The sequence below is a fragment of the Pseudonaja textilis genome, chromosome 1 (genome assembly GCF_049901715.1).
Source record: "Pseudonaja textilis isolate UNSWEBS1 chromosome 1, rPseTex1.2, whole genome shotgun sequence".
In the NCBI taxonomy this organism is placed as follows: Eukaryota; Metazoa; Chordata; class Lepidosauria; order Squamata; family Elapidae; genus Pseudonaja; species Pseudonaja textilis.
Window position 1 is genome coordinate 312031030 of NC_141990.1, and position 19074 is coordinate 312050103.

General features: G+C 38.4%; 1 protein-coding gene across 3 annotated transcripts in view; it reads left to right on the top strand.

The window, feature by feature from the left end:
* Positions 1–12149, top strand: part of MDGA2 (MAM domain containing glycosylphosphatidylinositol anchor 2) — a 568076-nt gene extending 555927 nt beyond the window's left edge. For all 3 annotated transcript variants that reach the window (XM_087922505.1, XM_087922503.1, XM_087922504.1), the window contains exons 16-17: positions 9247–9352; positions 9910–12149. In XM_087922505.1, the coding sequence (XP_087778631.1) occupies positions 9247–9352; positions 9910–9998 (195 nt within the window). In that variant the 3' untranslated portion in view covers positions 9999–12149. The remainder of the gene's footprint in view (positions 1–9246; positions 9353–9909) is intronic.
* The last annotated feature ends 6925 nt before the right edge of the window (positions 12150–19074 follow it).

Sequence of the window (19074 nt, forward strand, 5' to 3'; positions counted from 1 at the left end):
CCCCTTTGCTAAACCGGGTTGGGCATGGCCAGCACATGATGCATGCAACCCATGGGCTGGGAGTTTGACAGCCCTGATGTATGGTGAATATTTTTCCCCTCTCATCATTTGATTTAACAGTGATTGGAAATTAGACAGATTTTTTTCAATTGTTATCATCAGCTGAAAACCACATCGATTTCCTGGAGGCTAGCTGATCACTTTGGTGCAAAATAAATTTTTAGGGTACTAAACTATTTACAGCAGATGACAGCATCTGGCTCCCTCCTGGGTTTTACCATGCTACCTGTATCAGGTCAACAACCAGCAAAAAGAGACCATGCTCTGGTTAGAACATGTTTTTAACTGTTATCAGAGCCTGGAAATAATTCAGCAGTAATATGGATCCATGGAAAATCCCATTGAATTATTGCTCATCTCTCTTTTGAAAAAATGTTGAAAGTTTTAATAGCAATGATAAGTACTAAAAAAAATGGACAGGGAAAACAGATATTTTTTAAAAAAAAAAACCTAAAAGTGCAATTAAGGAAAAAAATAGAAAAATGAGGAAGATATAAAAATGGTTTCTGTTATTCTTCACAGCAAATGTGAGTATAGTTGTATTTATTTTCAAGCTGGGATACAGCACTAAAATGGCTTTAATTGCACTTGTCAGTGAACTTTTGAAGGCTTGGGATTGGAGTCGTGCAACCATTCTTGCCACTCATTCATTTCACTGTTTATATAAAACATTAATTGATAAATCCACCTTTAAAGCCCATTCTGGTATGGGTCCAGGCAAGGGTGGGATTCAAAAATCCCAACAACCAGTTCTCTGTACGGTTGCTGGATTTCTGGAACTTTCAGGAGGACTTTTTTTTGCCTTCCCCAAAGTCCAAAGGCTTCCCACGGGCCTCTGTGAGGGAAAAAATGGCCTCCCTGGGTTCCTGAGGCTCTCCAGAAGCCAGAAACAGGCCAGTTTCTGGACTTCCAGAACTTACAGGAGGGTCATTTTTCACCCTCCCAGAGCCTCCGCATAAACTCTGCACTTACCTGCATCCAAAACAGGCTAACTGGAGACTCCTGGGAGCGGCAGGGTGGGGTGGGCAGGGCCAGCTGGTTAGTTCAACAAACGATTCGGCAAACCAAATGTAAATTTAATATCCAATTCACCCAAACCGTCCAGAACCAGCTGAATCCCACCCCTGGGTCCAGGGTATATGAGGAGCTCTCTCTCACCAATGTGATTGACCTGCCCTACTCGATCCAAAATACATCAGGGAATTTCAGCTGCTGGAGTCTAGGATAAGAGCCTATTCTGCCATGGCCCATGCCCTTTGGAATATTCTGCCACCGGAAGTGAGTTCTTCCCCACTTCCGGAAAGCCAAAAAGGTCTTAAAACTTGGTTCTGCTGGCTGGTTTGGGGTCCTGATAATGGGTTCTCTGCAGTGGAGATGGTTGACAGGATTAAAGGGAAGAATCATTTCAGTGGCAGTCGTTCTTTTAGCTTTTAGTCTCTATTTAATTCTTTGATTTTAATTGCTTCTAGATTTATCTTTTTGTCATTTTGTAAACTGTCCAGAGTTGCTTCAATAGTAAGATGAGCAGCAAATAAATGTAATGAATAAATAAATAGACTATCTTCAAGCCACATGGTAAGGAGCCTTGGCGGCACTATGGTTAAAATGGAGTATTGCAGGCTGACTCTGCCAACTGTCAGCAATTCAATCTTGACTGGCTCAAGGTTGACTCAGCCTTCCATCCTTCCAAGGTCACTAAAATGAGGGCAAGATTGTTGAGGGCAATACAGGCTGACATTTGTAAATCACTCAGAGTGTTATATAGCACCACGAAGCGGTATATAAGTTTAAGTGTTATTGCTATTGGTAAGAAGAAGAAAAACCAGCAAAGCTTAGTTTGTCATGCAAATGCAGCTGCTAGATCTTTAAATTACTTGAATAAGCAAGAATGCAGCCACTCTGTTCAATCATGTATTGCTCCTACAGTGTATCTTCCTGTTTTTTTTTTCTTTCTGACTTCACTCTTATTTAGAAACATGAAACAAATTTAGGATTTGAAAATATTGAAAATAAAATCAGTGTCAGCACAGCTGGGACATTTAGTTCTCTTATCGCCCCTGCTTCAACCAACCTTTATTTTGCATTCTAGAGCTAAATGGGAAGGAACATAAACCTCCTAGTTAATTTTAAAGAGTGTGAATCAGAGTAAATCTCCACAGCAAATTTGATCAGCACAAAAATTAAAATGTTTTTATAGTATCTTTGATGTACTGGAAAACATCCTTTTTTTTAATGTTTTCCTGGCCCTTGTGTCATCAGTAAGGGTTTTTCATCTAAAGAAGGCATATGAATGCTTTACAACAATCCCTGATTCAAAGGCAAGGATAAATTTTAACAATAGCAGCTCCTATGGTAATTATTCAGTGCTTCTGGGAGGCCATCGGTTTCATACTGAAGAAAAGAGAGCAATACAAATGGCAGGGATGAAGCCTTTAATCAAATGCAATTTGGCATTTTGCAAACCTAGATGTATTCTTTCTGGTCACCAGTGAAAAATCACCAGTTATCCATGCAAGAAATGGATTCATTGCTGCTATTCACACTGCACAGTAAGCCAGAATTGCGAAAAATTCTCATTCATTAGGAATTTGCAGTTTGTAACTCGAGGATGAGCAATCAGGACCACAAATAGACTCCCAATTCTTTTCAAACTCCCTAGAACAAACTTGGACTTTTCCCCCAAACCATTTTGTAGCTGCTGATGTTTTCTTCTATTAGTCTGGCTGAGACAGCCTAGAGCAGGAGTGGTTAGACTCGATTTCATTGAGGGCCACATCAGGGTTGTGTTTGACCTTGGGAGGTGAGTGGCCAACTCAACATCACTCATGTCGGTGGGTGCCTGTGTTGGCCTGAGCGTTCTGCCAGTGAAAATGGGTTTCCAAGCTCCATTTTTAGCTGCAACAGCTTCCTGCAACCCTCTGCCAGAGAAAATGCAACCCGGTGTGTGTGTGTGTGTGTGTACGCACGCACATGGCTCTCATGAGCTCCGTTTTCAGCTGAAATGGCCTCCTGCAACCCTCTGCCAGTGAAAACAGAGTTCAGGAGGGCTGCATGTGCCAGAGGCACTGTGGGCCGGTCCTTCGCTGGATCTGGTCCACGGGCCTTGAATTTGACACCCCTGGTCCAGAGTAATTGTTGAGGTAATTCCCCGTTAGGAGAATGAGCGCATACAGGGAGACGTATTGAGAGTAGTGTAATACACACATAGTACACAGATACAGTGTAAAGTAAATGTTGGTTTTTACTTCCAATAAAGGTTTTAGCAAAGTTAAAACACAGTCCAAAGTCATTCACAGCTAAGGCAGTCAGTTTTCAATCCAGGGATAATCCAATGCCAAATTCCAATATCAAAAACAGTTCAGTATCAGACTTACATCAAATCCAAAAAAATATCAGTCAATTAGGAAGAATGGCAAAACTCTCCAACAGAAGGAAACAGAGACTGACTAACACTCTCTTCTGAGACCAAGTCTAAAACAACCCAGGTTTCTGGCTCCATCTTATGGCCATTTGAGAAACCACACCCAATTACACTTTTATGATTCTCTTAAAGGGACAGTATTAAAATGTCTATCCTGGTTTATATATTATATGTATTATAATATATAATATTATATATATTATATATATTTATATATTGTCCAACTCAAATAGTTGTTAGGTGACTTATATTCCTAACAGTAATGCTTGCCAATCTTAGCAACCCTAAGATGTGTGGAGTTTAATTCCCAGAATTCCTCAGCAAGAATGCCTATCTGGGAGATTCTGGGAGTTGAAGTCCACACATCTTCAAGTTGCTAAGGTTGACAGAAAGTCATTTGTTACTATCAATGCCTTAGACAAGGTAAGCAAATAAGGAAATCTGCCTAGAAAATTTGCTCATGACACCTTCAAGATGAAAGCAGATGCTTCTTGGCAGGACCCAATTCTATTAGATCCACAGGCCAGAAAATGGAGGTATACTCAGAAATGTGCTACAGAAAACCCCAAAAGTCTATCTGGCATTTTTCACATATTTCCCAGATTCAAAAGAGGCAAAGTTCAAGTATGGGAAGAGTTTGGGAATACAAACAGCACTACTGAATTCCTGAAACTCCAATGTAGTATAAATTAAAGCACACAAAGTATTTGCTGTATTATAGAGTGGAGAAGGAGTTATCCTTTCTTTTATTAAGTTCATCATGAATCCTAATTAAGAGGGGCAGACAACCAGCTTGTCACTAAGACCAATTTGTATGTTATGCTTCCAAATCTGCCTTAAACCTTGTTCTTGGAGACATTGCTCATGGGTAGAATATAGAATCTGCATGCAAAATGTTTTAAATTCAGTCATCATCCAGCATTTGACAGACATTAAAAATAAGTATCTAAATGTAGCAGGCTATATAAGGCAGCTTCCAGTTAACTTACTTGAAATTAACTTATTTTAAGGTCTGAGAAGCAAAGGTCCAAAAAGGTGAAGTGGCAAAGAAAAGAGAAATGATAGTAAACTCCAGTTGAATGGAATGCAATGCTTCAATAAAAAATGAGAGCAATTGTTGGCATACCCAACAACTTAGGTCTGATGTGTATACTTAACTTTTGAATGTCCAGCCTCCTAGTAGTGAACATCAAATATTTTGGAAATAACTCTCTGTTTTAAAAGGTTTGTTATGCACCCAGCTGTAGCTATAAGCAAGTTTTTGACACAAGATGAGGAATAGTAAAAGAAGATAGGACTCAAATTGAATGTCATGAAAGACAATCTGCATTGGGTGTAGCCAGTACAGAATATATTTACCACCTTCCAGCCAGTCACAAGGACTTACATTGCATAGTACTGTCCTTTCTGTGCCTGAAGAGGGTTGCAAGATCAGTTAGGATGGAAATTTTGGAATAACAGGGTAAAAAAGTTTGAAAGTAACAGGGTAAAAGTTATTGCCTTTCAGATGAAGGAAGTTTAAAGTGATCCAAACACTTGTAAAAAAATCGGAGGAAAAAATAGGAGGAGATAGGAGTATCGAGTTGTGTTCACTGCCTTATTTGTAAAAATGATAATAAATGTGGAAAACTAGCAAATGCAGGCAGGCAGGCAGACAGGCAGGCAGACAGAGTGCTTCTGGAGATAATGATGCATATTTTCATGTTGCTAGATGAAAAGTGTGAGATTTTACATCCTTAGGATTCTCAGTAGTACTGATCCCTTGTTTCGGATCTTCTTCTATTTATGGTGCAAAACTATTTGAGATTCTAGGCTACCTTTAATCAAGAAGGTGAACCAAGCCTTAGGCTTGTTTCAAAGTTACCTTTTTGCTAGAACTGCTCATGTCTAAGCTACCACATCCAGATGTCTACTAGATGCCAGCAAAAAAATTTTCCCCTGTATCTTTTTGTGGATATCTAGGGGTCATTCAGTATTTTGCAGTAGAGATATGGTGACTTTCCAGAATAATAGAGTTGGAAGGGACCCTGGAGGTCTTCTAGTCCAACCCCCTGCTCAAGCAGGAAACTTTACACCATTTCAGACAAATTGTTGTCCAATATCTTCTTAAAAACTTCCAATGTTGGAGCACCCAAATTTCTGGAGGCAAGTCCTTCCTTCCTTCCTTCCTTCCTTCCTTCCTTCCTTCCTTCCTTCCTTCCTTCCTTCCTTCCTGCCTGCCTGCCTGCCTGCCTGCCTGCCTGCCTGCCTGCCTTAATTTTGCTTAAAAGAATCTGGTGTACTCTACCTCATTTCCCAAGTGTCTCAAAAACAAAAGTCTTTTTGGACTCATCAGCTATGCCTGGAATTGTGCTCCAAATTAGTGACACAATGGTATTTGGGAAGCTGTGAATGGGATTAAATATTGTCCAATTGATTCGTCTGTCCTATGTTAATTATTTGTTATTAGCAAATTATTTCCCATTTCATTTTATGGAATTATCCTCAGTGTTTAGTCAATTTAAACTGGAGGGAAGAAATCTCAGTTAATAGTTCAGCACAAATACCATTCCTGCTTTGCTTAATTCCTGTTATCTCTGCAAAAAGGCCTTTGAAGTTGTTACAGAATTATTTTTTTCTGCCAGACCTAATGGCTATGACAATTAAACACTTAAACTGACCATGTTACAGTCCCATAGGGCATCAGAAAAAGGAATGTGCAGAAATGACACAATTCTGATCACAGCTAATCCAAAAAATTGCTACCTTCTCCAACAATTGTCTTATCCTTACTTAAACAATTGAACTAGAAGGCAGGAAGGCAGTGGAATGAGACAACTTATCATGGCCAACTCATCACAGCCAATTCACCGTGGGCAACTTACTGTGGGCCAACTCACTGCGGGACAATTTAACAATCCAGTTTAATTATTTAAAATAAATTTTAAAAATATTTTAATTTTTGTCATTAACATTTCATTTTATCCCTCCTTTTGCATCCTTTCTTTAATTATTCTGTTCCATAATTTCCTTGATATTAGTGTAACTCTTGTCCCACAGCGAGTTGTCCTGCAGTAAGTTGGCTGTGGCAAGTTGTCCTGTGATCAGTTGGCCATGGTAAGTTGACCATGGCAAGTTGGCCACAGCAAATTGTCATAGACATGAAAGGCAGCACAGCACCTGCAAACATTCCAGATCAAGTCACTTCCCTTCAGCATTAACTGGAATAGACCACTGTTCAGCTAATAAGCACTTGAGGCATCAGAGAGCATACTGTGATGTTCTGACAAAATGACTGCCAGTGGGCAGATTGATATTTGTGGAGTTCTTCATGCCCTCTGAGGTTATTTGCTTGCTGATTTTTAGTTACCTGGCTAGGTAACATCTTCAGTAGTCTTCATGAAACATCTTCAAGCAAACAGCCAAGTTCAGAGAACACCTGATGAGGCTACCTGACAACTTTGTCATCCAAAAAGTAGAGGATGGAACTAGAGAGTCAGCTACACTGTACTTCAGTCTTACCAGACATCTCATGCTAACAGACATGAAATAATAGAAGGGGTTGAAGTTATGGGAACTTTGGGAGAGAGTAATCACATCATACTGGAATTCAACATAATGCATGCACAAGTAAGTGAACAAAGTCAAACTAATGTCTTAGACTTTAAGAGAGCTGACCTCAACAAACTAAAAAGAGTTTAAGAAAGATTCCATATATGGAAATCCTAAAGGACCAGTTATGGTTTTCAAGAAGAGATTGAATAACTATTTGCCTAGAATGGTATAAGGTCTCCTGCTCAAGACAAGACACTGTTTGGTAAGATATAAACAGAATAGATAGAATACTTTATTGGCCAAGTGTGATTGGACACACAAGGAATATGTCTTGATGTAAATGATCTCAATATACATAAAAGAAAAGATACATTTGTCGGGAGTCAAGAATCATAAGGTACGACACTTAATGATAGTCATAGGGTACAATAAGCAATCAAATCATACTAGGAAACAGTCAATATAAATCATAAGGACACAAGCAACAAAGTTACAGTCATACAGTCACAAGTGGGGGGGGTTGGATGATAAGGAGCAATGAGAAGATTAATAGTAATAGTAATGCAGACTTTGTAATAGTTGAACAGGATTGAGGGAATTATTTGTTTAGCAGAGTGATGGCTTTTGGGAGAAAAACTGTTCTTGTGTCTAGTTGTTCTGATGTGCAGTGCTCTATAGTGTCGTTTTGAGGGAAGGAGTTGAAACAGTTTATGTCTGGGATGTGAGGGGTCTGTAAATATTTTCACAGCCCTCCTTTTGACTCCTGCAGTATACAGGTCCTTGATGGAAAGGTTGGTAGCAATTGTTTTTTCTGCAGTCCTAATTATCCTCTGAAGTCTGTGTCTGTCCTGTTGGGTTGCAGAACCAAACCAGACAGTTATAGAGGTGCAGATGACCGACTCAATCATTTCTCTGTAGAATGCTGTAAAAGCAGGAGTGGGATTCTACCAGTTCTGTCCACATCTGTAGAACCTGTACTTCTGAAGAGCAGCAGACAGAGAGCAGACATAGAACCAGTTCTATGTCTGCTGCTGTTTTGGCCGGCCCGCCTGCCCGGGCTCTTACCTGACCTTTATTTCCTGCTTTTTCAACCACAGCTGCTTTGCGCGAGACAGTTGTGGTTGAAAAAGCAGGAAAAGGGGGCTTTTTCAAATGCTGTGCACTTGCACGCAGCACTGCTCAGCTGTCCAGGCAGCTCAGCAGGTCGTAAATTGCACTCGCGCGACTCACGCATGCATGTGCAATGCAGAGCAACAGAACCGGTAGTTATACCGGTCGGATCCCATCCCTGTGTAAAAGTCTTAAGAAACGCATTTGACAACTTCTTTCATGACATCTTTTTAAAAGTATTTATTTTTTCATGTTTTAATAAGTGTTTTAATCCATTTAAAACAATCAATAAATGGGAAAGTATGGCAATACTCTTGGTATTGAAATATATTCTTGGGAATGCATTTTAACTGTTTAGTTTCATGACCTTGAATCAAAAGACTGGATCCATCTGATAATTTCAAATTGTGAGCCATATTTTGCATAGAATGTTCTCCACACTAGAACTTTGAATAAAACATACATCAAATGTTAGTCTCCTTTGTTCATCCTTAAATTCAGAAAACTCTAGAAAGGAAACAAAAAGAATATAGAATTCTATATTTGTTAGCCTGGGTATAGGATTTAGCATGTTGTGTAAGCACTTTTTGGGGGGTAGAACACAGGTTGGAGAGTGAAGTTGATAATTAAACAATTAACTTGAAATAGAATTTGAGGAATAAACACAATAGCCATCTGATTAACACTTTCATAGAATGGACTAGTAAGCAATGTTCTGATGTAAGAAGTAAAGACAATAGCAAGTTTATAAACGTGTTCATTGGGGAATGAAACATTCTTACGTTTCAAAGTAAATTAACTTGTAATCTAGCTCATTCTGTCCTTGTGAAAATAGCACATTGATTTGATGGCTACAAAGTCATGAATGTTTGTTTTCAGATAATCAAGGATGGGTAAATATGTTACAATTTTAGACAAAAGGTTTCATACATCTTTGTTACAAATATGCTAAATTTTCTATATGTGCGGTTGTTCCAGTTATGAAATATCTTTGAAATCTGTTAGGTTGGAGAACAGAAGAATATTCAACCAGATATCTATTTTCATCGTATTAAAAGCTCCTCTCGTGTCACTCATGGATTTGATTTTTTTAATTGTCTGTTATTTTCTTTCCATTTCAGATTGTTTTTGAAGGCATCCGTGGCCGAGGCATTGAAGGAGACATTGCTATTGATGATATCTCAATTGTGGAAGGAGAATGCACAAAATCGGATTATGTAAATAACCGTACGTGGGCTTGTTAACATCTTCCAGTAGTGTCCCAATCTAGTGTATGGTTTCATAACATGTTAGAGCTGAAGGAAATGAATTCTTGGGGCTGTACAAAGCTTTGAAAAGGGTTTTAGCAATAGCAATAGCATTTAGACTTATATACTGCTTCACAGTGTTTTATAGCCCTCTCTAAGCAGTTTACAGAGTCAGCATATTGCCCCCAACAATCTGGGTCCTCATTTTACTGACCTTGGAAGGATGGAAGATTGAATTAACCTTGAGCCAGTCAGGATCGAACTGCCGGCAGTAAGCAGAATTAGCCTGCAATACTGCATTCTCAGCACTTGCTCCACCACGGCTTTCAAAGCAATGCTTTGAGGACACCCCTTTAGTTCATGAAGCAGGGCAATTCCTGACTTGTCATGAATGAAGCAAGACTTTTGCACTGTTTCACAATCACCAAAAGGTAGCATGCCATGTCCCCATGCCTACCAGTTTCTGGAATGAATTGGACAGACTAATTGGAAAGGTGACTAACTGTTTTTCCTCCTTTTCTTTGTTTCTTTGTTTAGATATACCTTCAGAAGCAATCAGGCCACTGCCCCATATACGGAGTTTCCCCATTTTTCTTCTTGTGTCTGTCTTAATTCATCAGAGGTGACCTTATTCCGGCAGAGGCTATAACACAGATGTACCACCCACTGGCATGAAGAAAAGGGAACATTTTTAAAAAGAACAAACAAACAAAAAACTACCAAAGATTCCTCCACTGACTGATGACTGACTCAAATAAAGATTTTTTTTAAAAAAGTATGCATATATATATATATATATATATATATATATATATGCATGCGCATTGGGGGTTTATTAAAAATAACAAAAGGAATGAACAAACAAGCAACTGCAGGTAAATAAATGTACCATTCTGGACGTGAAGGAGAGAGGCCTTCAGGTGCTCTTGTGTTGAAGGAGTAACAAATGAACAACAGGAGAATCAAATGACACCAACACACACACACCACCCCCAACACACTCCAACCATTAATTGGGAGAACTCTGTCAAAAGAGCTATAGAATTTCTTGTCAAAGCACAAAGTCATGGCTTGTTTTGTTTCAAAGACTAGTTTGCTTGTTGCCATGGAACCTTAATGGCCTGCCCCAAAAGAGATTTCATGAAAGAAGAGAGCAAGAGCGAGCACGGAGGAGAGAAAATTCCCTTCACCTCACTGTCAAACAGGGTATGAGAGGAGCTGGCATTTCCCCCACCTTCACCTACCACACTAGGTTTTTAAGCATCGAGTTCAATCCAGCCGCAGGCAGGAAGCAACCCAAGGCACCGGAGTGGTTGAAGACATTCTCCTGAAATTCCTCATGGCAATTGCTAGAAACTATATGTGGTCTCCGCTTTGCATGTGTTCTGCTAAGTCCAGGATATATTTATGGTGACAAGAGCAACACTGGCTTGTCTAGAGTTTGCTCGTGTGGCCACTTAAACATACCTGACACTCTCCCCTGTGGTCTTTTGAATCCCAGCCCACTTGCCCTGGCCCTGCTCCTCCCACATCCCATTCCCAGTGAACATCGTTTGTCCTCATCGAGGGACAAAAAAAACCAAACTACCATCTTTTTTCTAAAATGCCATGGAAACCAAGTGCCTTCAATGATAACAAGCCTGAGAAAATGGGGTAGGGGGAACACACACGTGCACATGGGAAAAAAAATTGTTCCAACAGACAGATGCTTGTATAGCTTCAGTGAGGTTTGCAGTTCCATTAAAAAAAATATCCTCTTTTTCTAAAGCAAAGTAGAAGAGCAAAACTATAAAAAAGGAAGAAACTAAAGACAGAGGAAAGCTACTTTTAGAGATGGATTGACTTGAACAACGGCATCAAGTCCTTCTGAGTTTCAGCTCTTTCATCACAAAGCTGTCCCCAGAGATAATGGCTTTTGGCTTCTGATCCAGGAGGAAGTGGCTTGGGAAATGGATCAGTCTGTATTTTTCAAGATTCAAAGTGGGGTACATTTGTGCCAGAAAGAGAAGGAGGAGGCAACAATACTTGGCAATGGTGAATTTCAATGCAGAAACACTGGTGTGCATGTGCGCACAGTTATTCCATAGTCCAACCTCTGCTCAAAATGAGATTGATCAAGAAAGGTCACAGTGCATATAGGAAAAGTTTAAAAAAAAAAAAAGGAGAGACTCTTTATGGCAAAAGGCAGGCCAGCTGATCTGGTTTCATTTCCAATCACGGAGAAGATAAGGCCTCTGCCCTTTCATCAGACTCTGTGCAAATTGTGAAATATTATTTTATTATTTTAGCAAAATTTAAAAAAATCACTTTTACAAAAAAATAAATAAATAAAACCTGTAAAAAATATTTTCAGCTACCTGGCTCCATCCCATACCTATCTTTAGCCAATTTTCCAATACACTGTAAATTTCCCTTTCTATGAGTTGGTAATGAAAATTTGAAAATCTTTTTTCCGTAAATTATCTCAGCTTTTAACTTCATTAAAAAAAGAGTTTTGTCTAAGCAAGAGTTATTATTATGGTTATTAATATGTTCTTTCAATACCCTAGGATGAGAAAAGGGGGAAAACTTATATGCAAATAATTCGGATATTAAAAGAAAACAAAGTATAACATTTGAGTATATTAATATTAAAAAAGCACAAAGAAATGCAGTAAAAATGATGAGGCTTGGTTTTTAAAAAAAACTGTAGAAAAAAGTTTGTGCTGATGATTCAGTAATTCAACTGAAAAAAGATAATTTTACAACTATGTTCAATAAAGCTTATTTCCAGGTAAGGCATGGTAAGTGGTGTTTGTGTTTGTTGAATGCTTCAGATACTCAACAGTCATTGTGTAGCTTGTTCTGTTCTGTTAGATAAAATATTTCAATTATTGAACAGTATTTAAAAGGGTCCATTTGTCAGATGATTGGATTCTACCAGTGGACAGATTCCTTATTTCTTCACCCTGAAATCCTGCATGTTCTCTTCAAATCATCTCTATGAAATTGGAAAATGGAAGAAAATTTTACTTTGGAAATACAGTTTAGATGTAATGAGGATAGTCTGTTGTGTGACAGAGCATAGAATCCATGAAGATCATAATGTAGCCTGAAAGTAAAAAAAAAAAAAACACTATTCTTTAGCATTCCATTTCCATAATACCTTTCCAAAAATCCATGCCTACCAGCACAAGACTTGTCATCTGATCACCACTGTCATATCTATTAATGCTAATACGTTTGCTGAGGATTAGTAGATTCGGGTGCATAAAAATGTTAAAAATACTAGAAGAAAAAAAATGTAAAAACCAGCTCAGTGGCATGGCATGGTGGCTGGCTAAGTAGGAAAAAAGTAAACTGTAATTCGATGCTCAGTACATGGGGAAGTGTGAAATAATCAGTTTTAAAGGCAATGTCATGTAATAACCAGCATTTTATGCACAACTAACATTAGGCTATGATTGATTGATTGATTGATTGATTTTGTTCCATCATGTCAATGTTAGCTCTTAACAACCACATTGATTGTCAACCTCTCAAGTAGACAGGAAATATGACAAGATGAATTAATTCTACTTTATTGTAAGGCTACGTTAACATAATCTTGCAAGTCTGAAAGTACAAATTTCTCACCATCTCTTTTTACCAGTTGATAAGCTGGGCAGGCCCCTTTTTAAGGTTCTTTTTCTGCCTGTTATCCAGTTATAGGCTCCTCAGTCTTATATCTGATCATTCCATCATCTTTTGCCCCATCTTCTAAGGTCATTCTTGCATTCCATTACATTGATAGACTTTCACTAGGATGATCTATACCCAGTTTTGCTCTTCATGTCTTCCAGTGGTGCACCATTGATCCTGTAATTAAGTCAATTCACCTTGCTGATTTTTATAATCATCTCTTTTCTTCACTTTTCCCAATAATATAGACTTCTGAGAGAGAGGCCTTCACATAATGTATCCAAAATATACTTTGTGCCCCAAGTGAGAACTTTGGATTGATTTGTTGGGTTTAGGTTGGGTTTGTGTTTCTGTTTGGGTTGGGTTTGGGTTTTTGGTTTGTTTGTTTGTTTGTTTATTTATGGCTACTCAGGTTATTTTCAGATGTCTTATCCAACACAAAAAGTATATGAACATCAATATCTTTATATCCTATTTCCTCAAAGTCCAGCTTCTATTGTCACAAGGAAAACCTTTGCCTGTGGAATTGTGATCTTTCTTGATAGACAGATCATTAAGTATGTGTGTGTGTGTCTATTTTATATATATATATATTTTCGTAGATTTTCATGGGTAAAGGTATGTAGGTCTAGGTGTGTTCGGGTCTTTTCTCGTGTAAGATTAAGAGTATCTTGGTGATGTTTCGGTGAGATCCCACTCACCATCCTCAGGATGGTGCTTTCGGCTTCGTGCCAGTGCAAGCAGTGTGTGATCAGAGCTGCCGTCTCTCTATAAATACTGGTGGTGGGGACTGGTGTGCTGGGCTGGTTGGCTGTGCTGCTGCCTCTTGATGGTTGATGGAGTTGATGTTGGTATAATGGGCTGTGTGATGGCCTTGTGAGTTTTGTTGTGGAGATATCCTGGATCTTGTGCTGTATTCTCCTGGGTCGTTTGTTTTGTAGTGATCTTTTTCCATTGGCCTCTGGTGTTTTAATGGCTTGGGTAATGGGTTGTGTGATGGGCTTGCGAGTTCTTTTGTTGTGGTATCCTGGGTCCTGCACTGTAATCTCCTGGGTCGTTTGTGTTTTGATCTCTTTTCCATTAGCCTCCTGTGTAGTAACGGCTTGGGTAATGGGTTGTGTGATGACCTTGTGAGATTTATTGCTGTGGTATCCTTGATATCACAGCACAAGACCAATGATACCACAGCAATAAATCTCAAAAGGTCATCACACAACCCATTACCCAAGCCGTTACTACACAGGAGGCTAATGGAAAAGAGATCAAAACACAAACGACCCAGGAGATTACAGCGCAGGACCCAGGATACCACAACAAAAGAACTCGCAAGTCCATCACACAACCTATTACCAAAGCCATTAAAACACCAGGGGCAAATGGAAAAAGATCACTACAAAACAAACGACCCAGGAAATTACAGCACAAGATCCAGGATATCTCCACAACAAAACTCACAAGGCCATCACACAGCCCATTATACCAACATCAACTCCATCAACCAATCAAGAGGCAGCAGCACAGCCAACCAGCCCAGCACACCAGCCCCCACCACCAGTATTTATAAAGAGACAGCAGCTCAGATCACACACTGCATGCACTGGCATGAAGCCAAAAGCACCATCCTGAGGATGGTGAGTGGGACCTCGCTGAAACGTCACCAAGATACTCTTAATCTTACACGGGAAAAGACCCAAAAACACCTAGACCTACAAACACACACACACACACACACATATATATGGTATTCAGCTTTATTCAGGTATTTTCCCACGTCATTATAGTTGTGCTTTTAAAGTTGTAGCAACGTTTTGGCAGAATCTCATCTGCCATCATCAGGCTTCTGTATAGTGTACAGATGAATATATAGTGTTTAATGTATAATGTATAGTGTATAGTGTATAGACGAACACTATACAGAAGCCTGATGATGGCAGATGAGATTCTGCCAAAACGTTGTTACAACTTTTAAAGCACAACTATAATGACATAGGAAAATACCAGAACAAAGCTGAATACCATACATATAAATACCATAAAAACTTAAGAATATATATATATATATATATATATATATATATATATATATATATATATATATATATATATATATATATGTATATATGTATTTATGTATGTTTTCTGAGGTTTATGTATGTATATATATATATATATATATATATATATATATATATATATTATATATATATTTGCTATACATGTTATCATTAATTTAGTCATCTTTGTATTATTAATCTTATTATTTTCACTGTTGTCCTTGATTTTCATTACTAGAGCTTGCAGATTGATTGCATTTCCAGCTATTAATTTGCATTTAATTCATGCAACTTAGATGCTGCCTGGCTCCAAATAACTGTGTGGCTCACAACAAAAAAATTTAGAATACAATTCAGAAACAACTAGCAAAAAAAGTAAAAACAGATTAAAAAAACAAAGGAGAATGTATGTAGATCAGAGATGAACTATAGAGTCTTGGTGTTCTCTGAGTTTGATTGTTTGCTTGCAGAAAGTACATTACCCAATAAGATAACATCATCAGTACTAGCAACTCCACAGCTATTAGCACTGATGAAGTTTACTTGTTGGGTAATGAAATGTCTGCAAGCAAACAACCAAGCTCAGAAAGTACCAAGGACTCCACAATTTTTTTTAAAAAAAAAAAACAAGATGGCAAATCTGACCAACAGGACTCACAAGATGATCCAACCACCTTAGTCCAAGCCTTAGGAGCAGAGATAGGTTTTCAAGATCCTTTAGAATGCTATCAGAATTGGAGTCATGTTAATTTCAAGGACAGCTTCAGAAGATAGTTGTGGCAACAAAGTAGCATCATCAGAATAGCACAGATTATTGGTGCTTATTTCTCCAATTTTAGAATGACACTCATCATCTTCAAATCCAGCTCTCTCAATTCTGTATACAGATTGAATAAATAAGAGGAGAATATAAAGCTTTTCCTCATTTGACGATTATGACCAGTGGTGTGATTCAACCAATGTTACAACCGGTTTAGTGAGTGTGCACTTTTCATGTGTGCATGTGCCAAATGCACGTTTTGCATGCTCTAAATTTCAAAAAGGCCATTTTCAACTCAATTACTTACCTTCTGCTGCATCCTCGGTGAGTAAAATAGCTGATTCACAGCAAACCACTCTGCCGCGTGAATCAGCTTTTCTAAAAAAAACAGGAAATAAGGCACAGCGAAGAGCAGGGGCAGGGGGATGGGGGGAAATACTCCCTGGAACTATTGGTTTGCCTGAACCAGTCCGAACCAGTAGAATTCCACCCCTGATTGTGACACCATTTTTTCAATAAAATTGGGTTTATTTCACTTCAGGTCCTCCATGAAAACATTGTTCCATATGGTTTTCATAACTAACAACTTTCATGCATTATAAGAAGTGCTTTTACTTGGCCCTTTATTATAAATAGAAATTGATACGGAATGAATTGATTCTCAGTGTTGTGCAGGTTGGAGCATTCTCAGATCTTTTATTCCAAGAAATCTCAGAAAGGTCAAATCAATGGATCTCAACCTTCTAATCATGCCATGATTTCACAGTTACAAGGCTAAGGTAGGGATATGGTACATAAGGAACTTTTTGCTCTTGATCAGTACTTCTCATCCTGGGCAATTTTAAGATTCATGGATTTCAATTTCCAGAATTCCTGGCTGGGGAACTCTGGGAGTTGAGGTCCATGCATTTTAAAAGTTGCCAAGGTTGAAAAACATTGCTCTAGAATCTTCGATGGGACACAATTCCTTGCCAGGTTGGATAGATTGTTTTTTCTGTCTCTTACTTAATTTACCGGATTTAGGAGTTTCAGTAATTAAGTCTGGCACACTCTGGTCAGAAGTCTAGACTACATACAGAAAGTCTTAAATCTTCTTTATGCTTCCAACTCCCATTTCTTAGAAAATAATAACAGTACAGTAGTTTTCCTTTGGCAAGTATATTAAGTGAAGGCTGTAGAATCATGACGTTTCAAGATAAGTTCCTGCACTAATCCAAAAATTGTTGGCCAGCCTAACCCTAACCTCCACTCTAATATTGCTGCTCTTATGTTGGTTAAGAGGAGGAATTGGTAGGAGCATTGGCTGGCTGAAAGCATACTGCAAACTAAGCCTGGACTTGAGATGGGGACACATTTTTGATTCAAGGTTAAACAGAAATAGGACAAATCATCCTAATTTGTCAGTTCCATTCATAAAGGATGGAATCGTCATTGAGGTGCTGAACAATGAAGTTTAGGGTTTTTCAATCAGGCAAGTGACAGGAAATGTTTAAGCAATAGCAGCAAACAGTCATAGACAGTTGAGAGAGTGGAAGATGTAGCACTCAGGTTATGACCATTAACTCAACAACCATTCAAAATTATGATGCTGCTGGACAAGGTTGACTCATGACTGGTCCTCAAGGTTATGTTCATCACAGCATCCCAATGGTCATGCGATTGTGAGTGAGGCACTTGGCAAGCAGCTCACATTTATGACGGTTGCAACATCTTGTAATTATATGATCACCCCATTTCCAAACTTCTCTGACAGCTCACAAGAAAAGTCAGTGGAGAAGCTGACACAAGATCACAAGTCATTCTGGTAAACCAATTCCTGTTTCCACAAGTTGGTAGCTAAATAGATGGCCAGATGCTAATTAGTTAGCTGGTTAGATGGCTAGCTTTATAGTCAGAAAGTTAGATGGCTAGATAGATAAATAATAAATAAATATGTGTGTGTGAATACGTGTGTGTGAATTTAAGTGGATTAGACCATATTTTTCATTGTTGAGTTATAAAAAATAGAAAATGCTTATTACAGAAGAACATTATGCAGTTTCAAATCACAGGATGTAATTATTTCTCAAGGAATTTCAAATGCAAGATGAATATGCTTCTAAGCACTTATCTGTCTATTCTCATGCAACATACTTAATTTGGTTCCTGAATTAATCCACTTTTGGTGTTTACATAGTACACTAATTTCTAAACAAAGTTAACAGGCTGGGCTTGTATTTTATGCTAAGTGAAAAACCACAATCTTGGGATTAAGAATAATTGACTTGTTATGCCATTAAAGTTATATTAAAGCCTTTAAGGAAAAAAACCAGTGAGGAGGAGGAAGAGGAGAAGGAGAAGGAGAAGGAGAAAGAGAAGGGGAAGGGGAAGAAGAAGAAGAAGAAGAAGAAGAAGAAGAAGAAGAAGAAGAAGAAGAAGAAGAAGAAGAAGAAGAAGAAGAAGAAGAAGAAGAAGAAGAAGAAGAAGAAGAAGAAGAAGAAGAAGAAGAAGAAGAAGAAGAAGAAGAAGAAGAAGATTATTATTGTCTCTGGTTTTGATGTCTCTGTAGTATTCTGGAACTTTCCTGGCTTTCCTCCAACATTATAAAAGGACCATGGTATTTTTCCTTTCTGTTTGTCATTCCATGGAATTTAAATCAAGGGTGGTAAGCTTGGAAGGTTACAGATCTCTGAAATGATGATGTTTAATAAAAGAACTATTTCATCACAATTAAGATAAGTGCAATATCTGCCTCTATCCCGTGCATGAGCATCTCATTGCAGATTTACTTTCCTGAAGTGCAGGGGGATGGAATAGACGGCAAATTCTGTTCCATTGTGCTGAATTAAATTGAATTAAAACCACAGAGGAAAATGTTGTCACAGCAGTGATCTGATCCTCCGATTCAAGCAGTATTTGTATGAATATTATTTCATTAAAGGGTGTGTTACCTGTGGACCAGGCAAATGGTGGGGGAGCAGGGGTCTACAATAAAAACTCATGGCACGGTGCTATAGTAACTTATAAAATGGTGGAAAAAATCAACTGTGTTAAAAAAAACTTCATTGAAAGGAATCTCCAATTCTAGAATACCATTTTTTCTTTCTTCTACAGATCAGCAGGCAAGCAAGTTGGGGGCCGCTTCCCACATCTGGAACCTAACAATTCCATTATCTGGCTTAAATTGTGTTAGGTGGCATGAGAAATGGGGCTGGATAAAGGAGGCCTCTGCTATATAGCAGGTGGCTG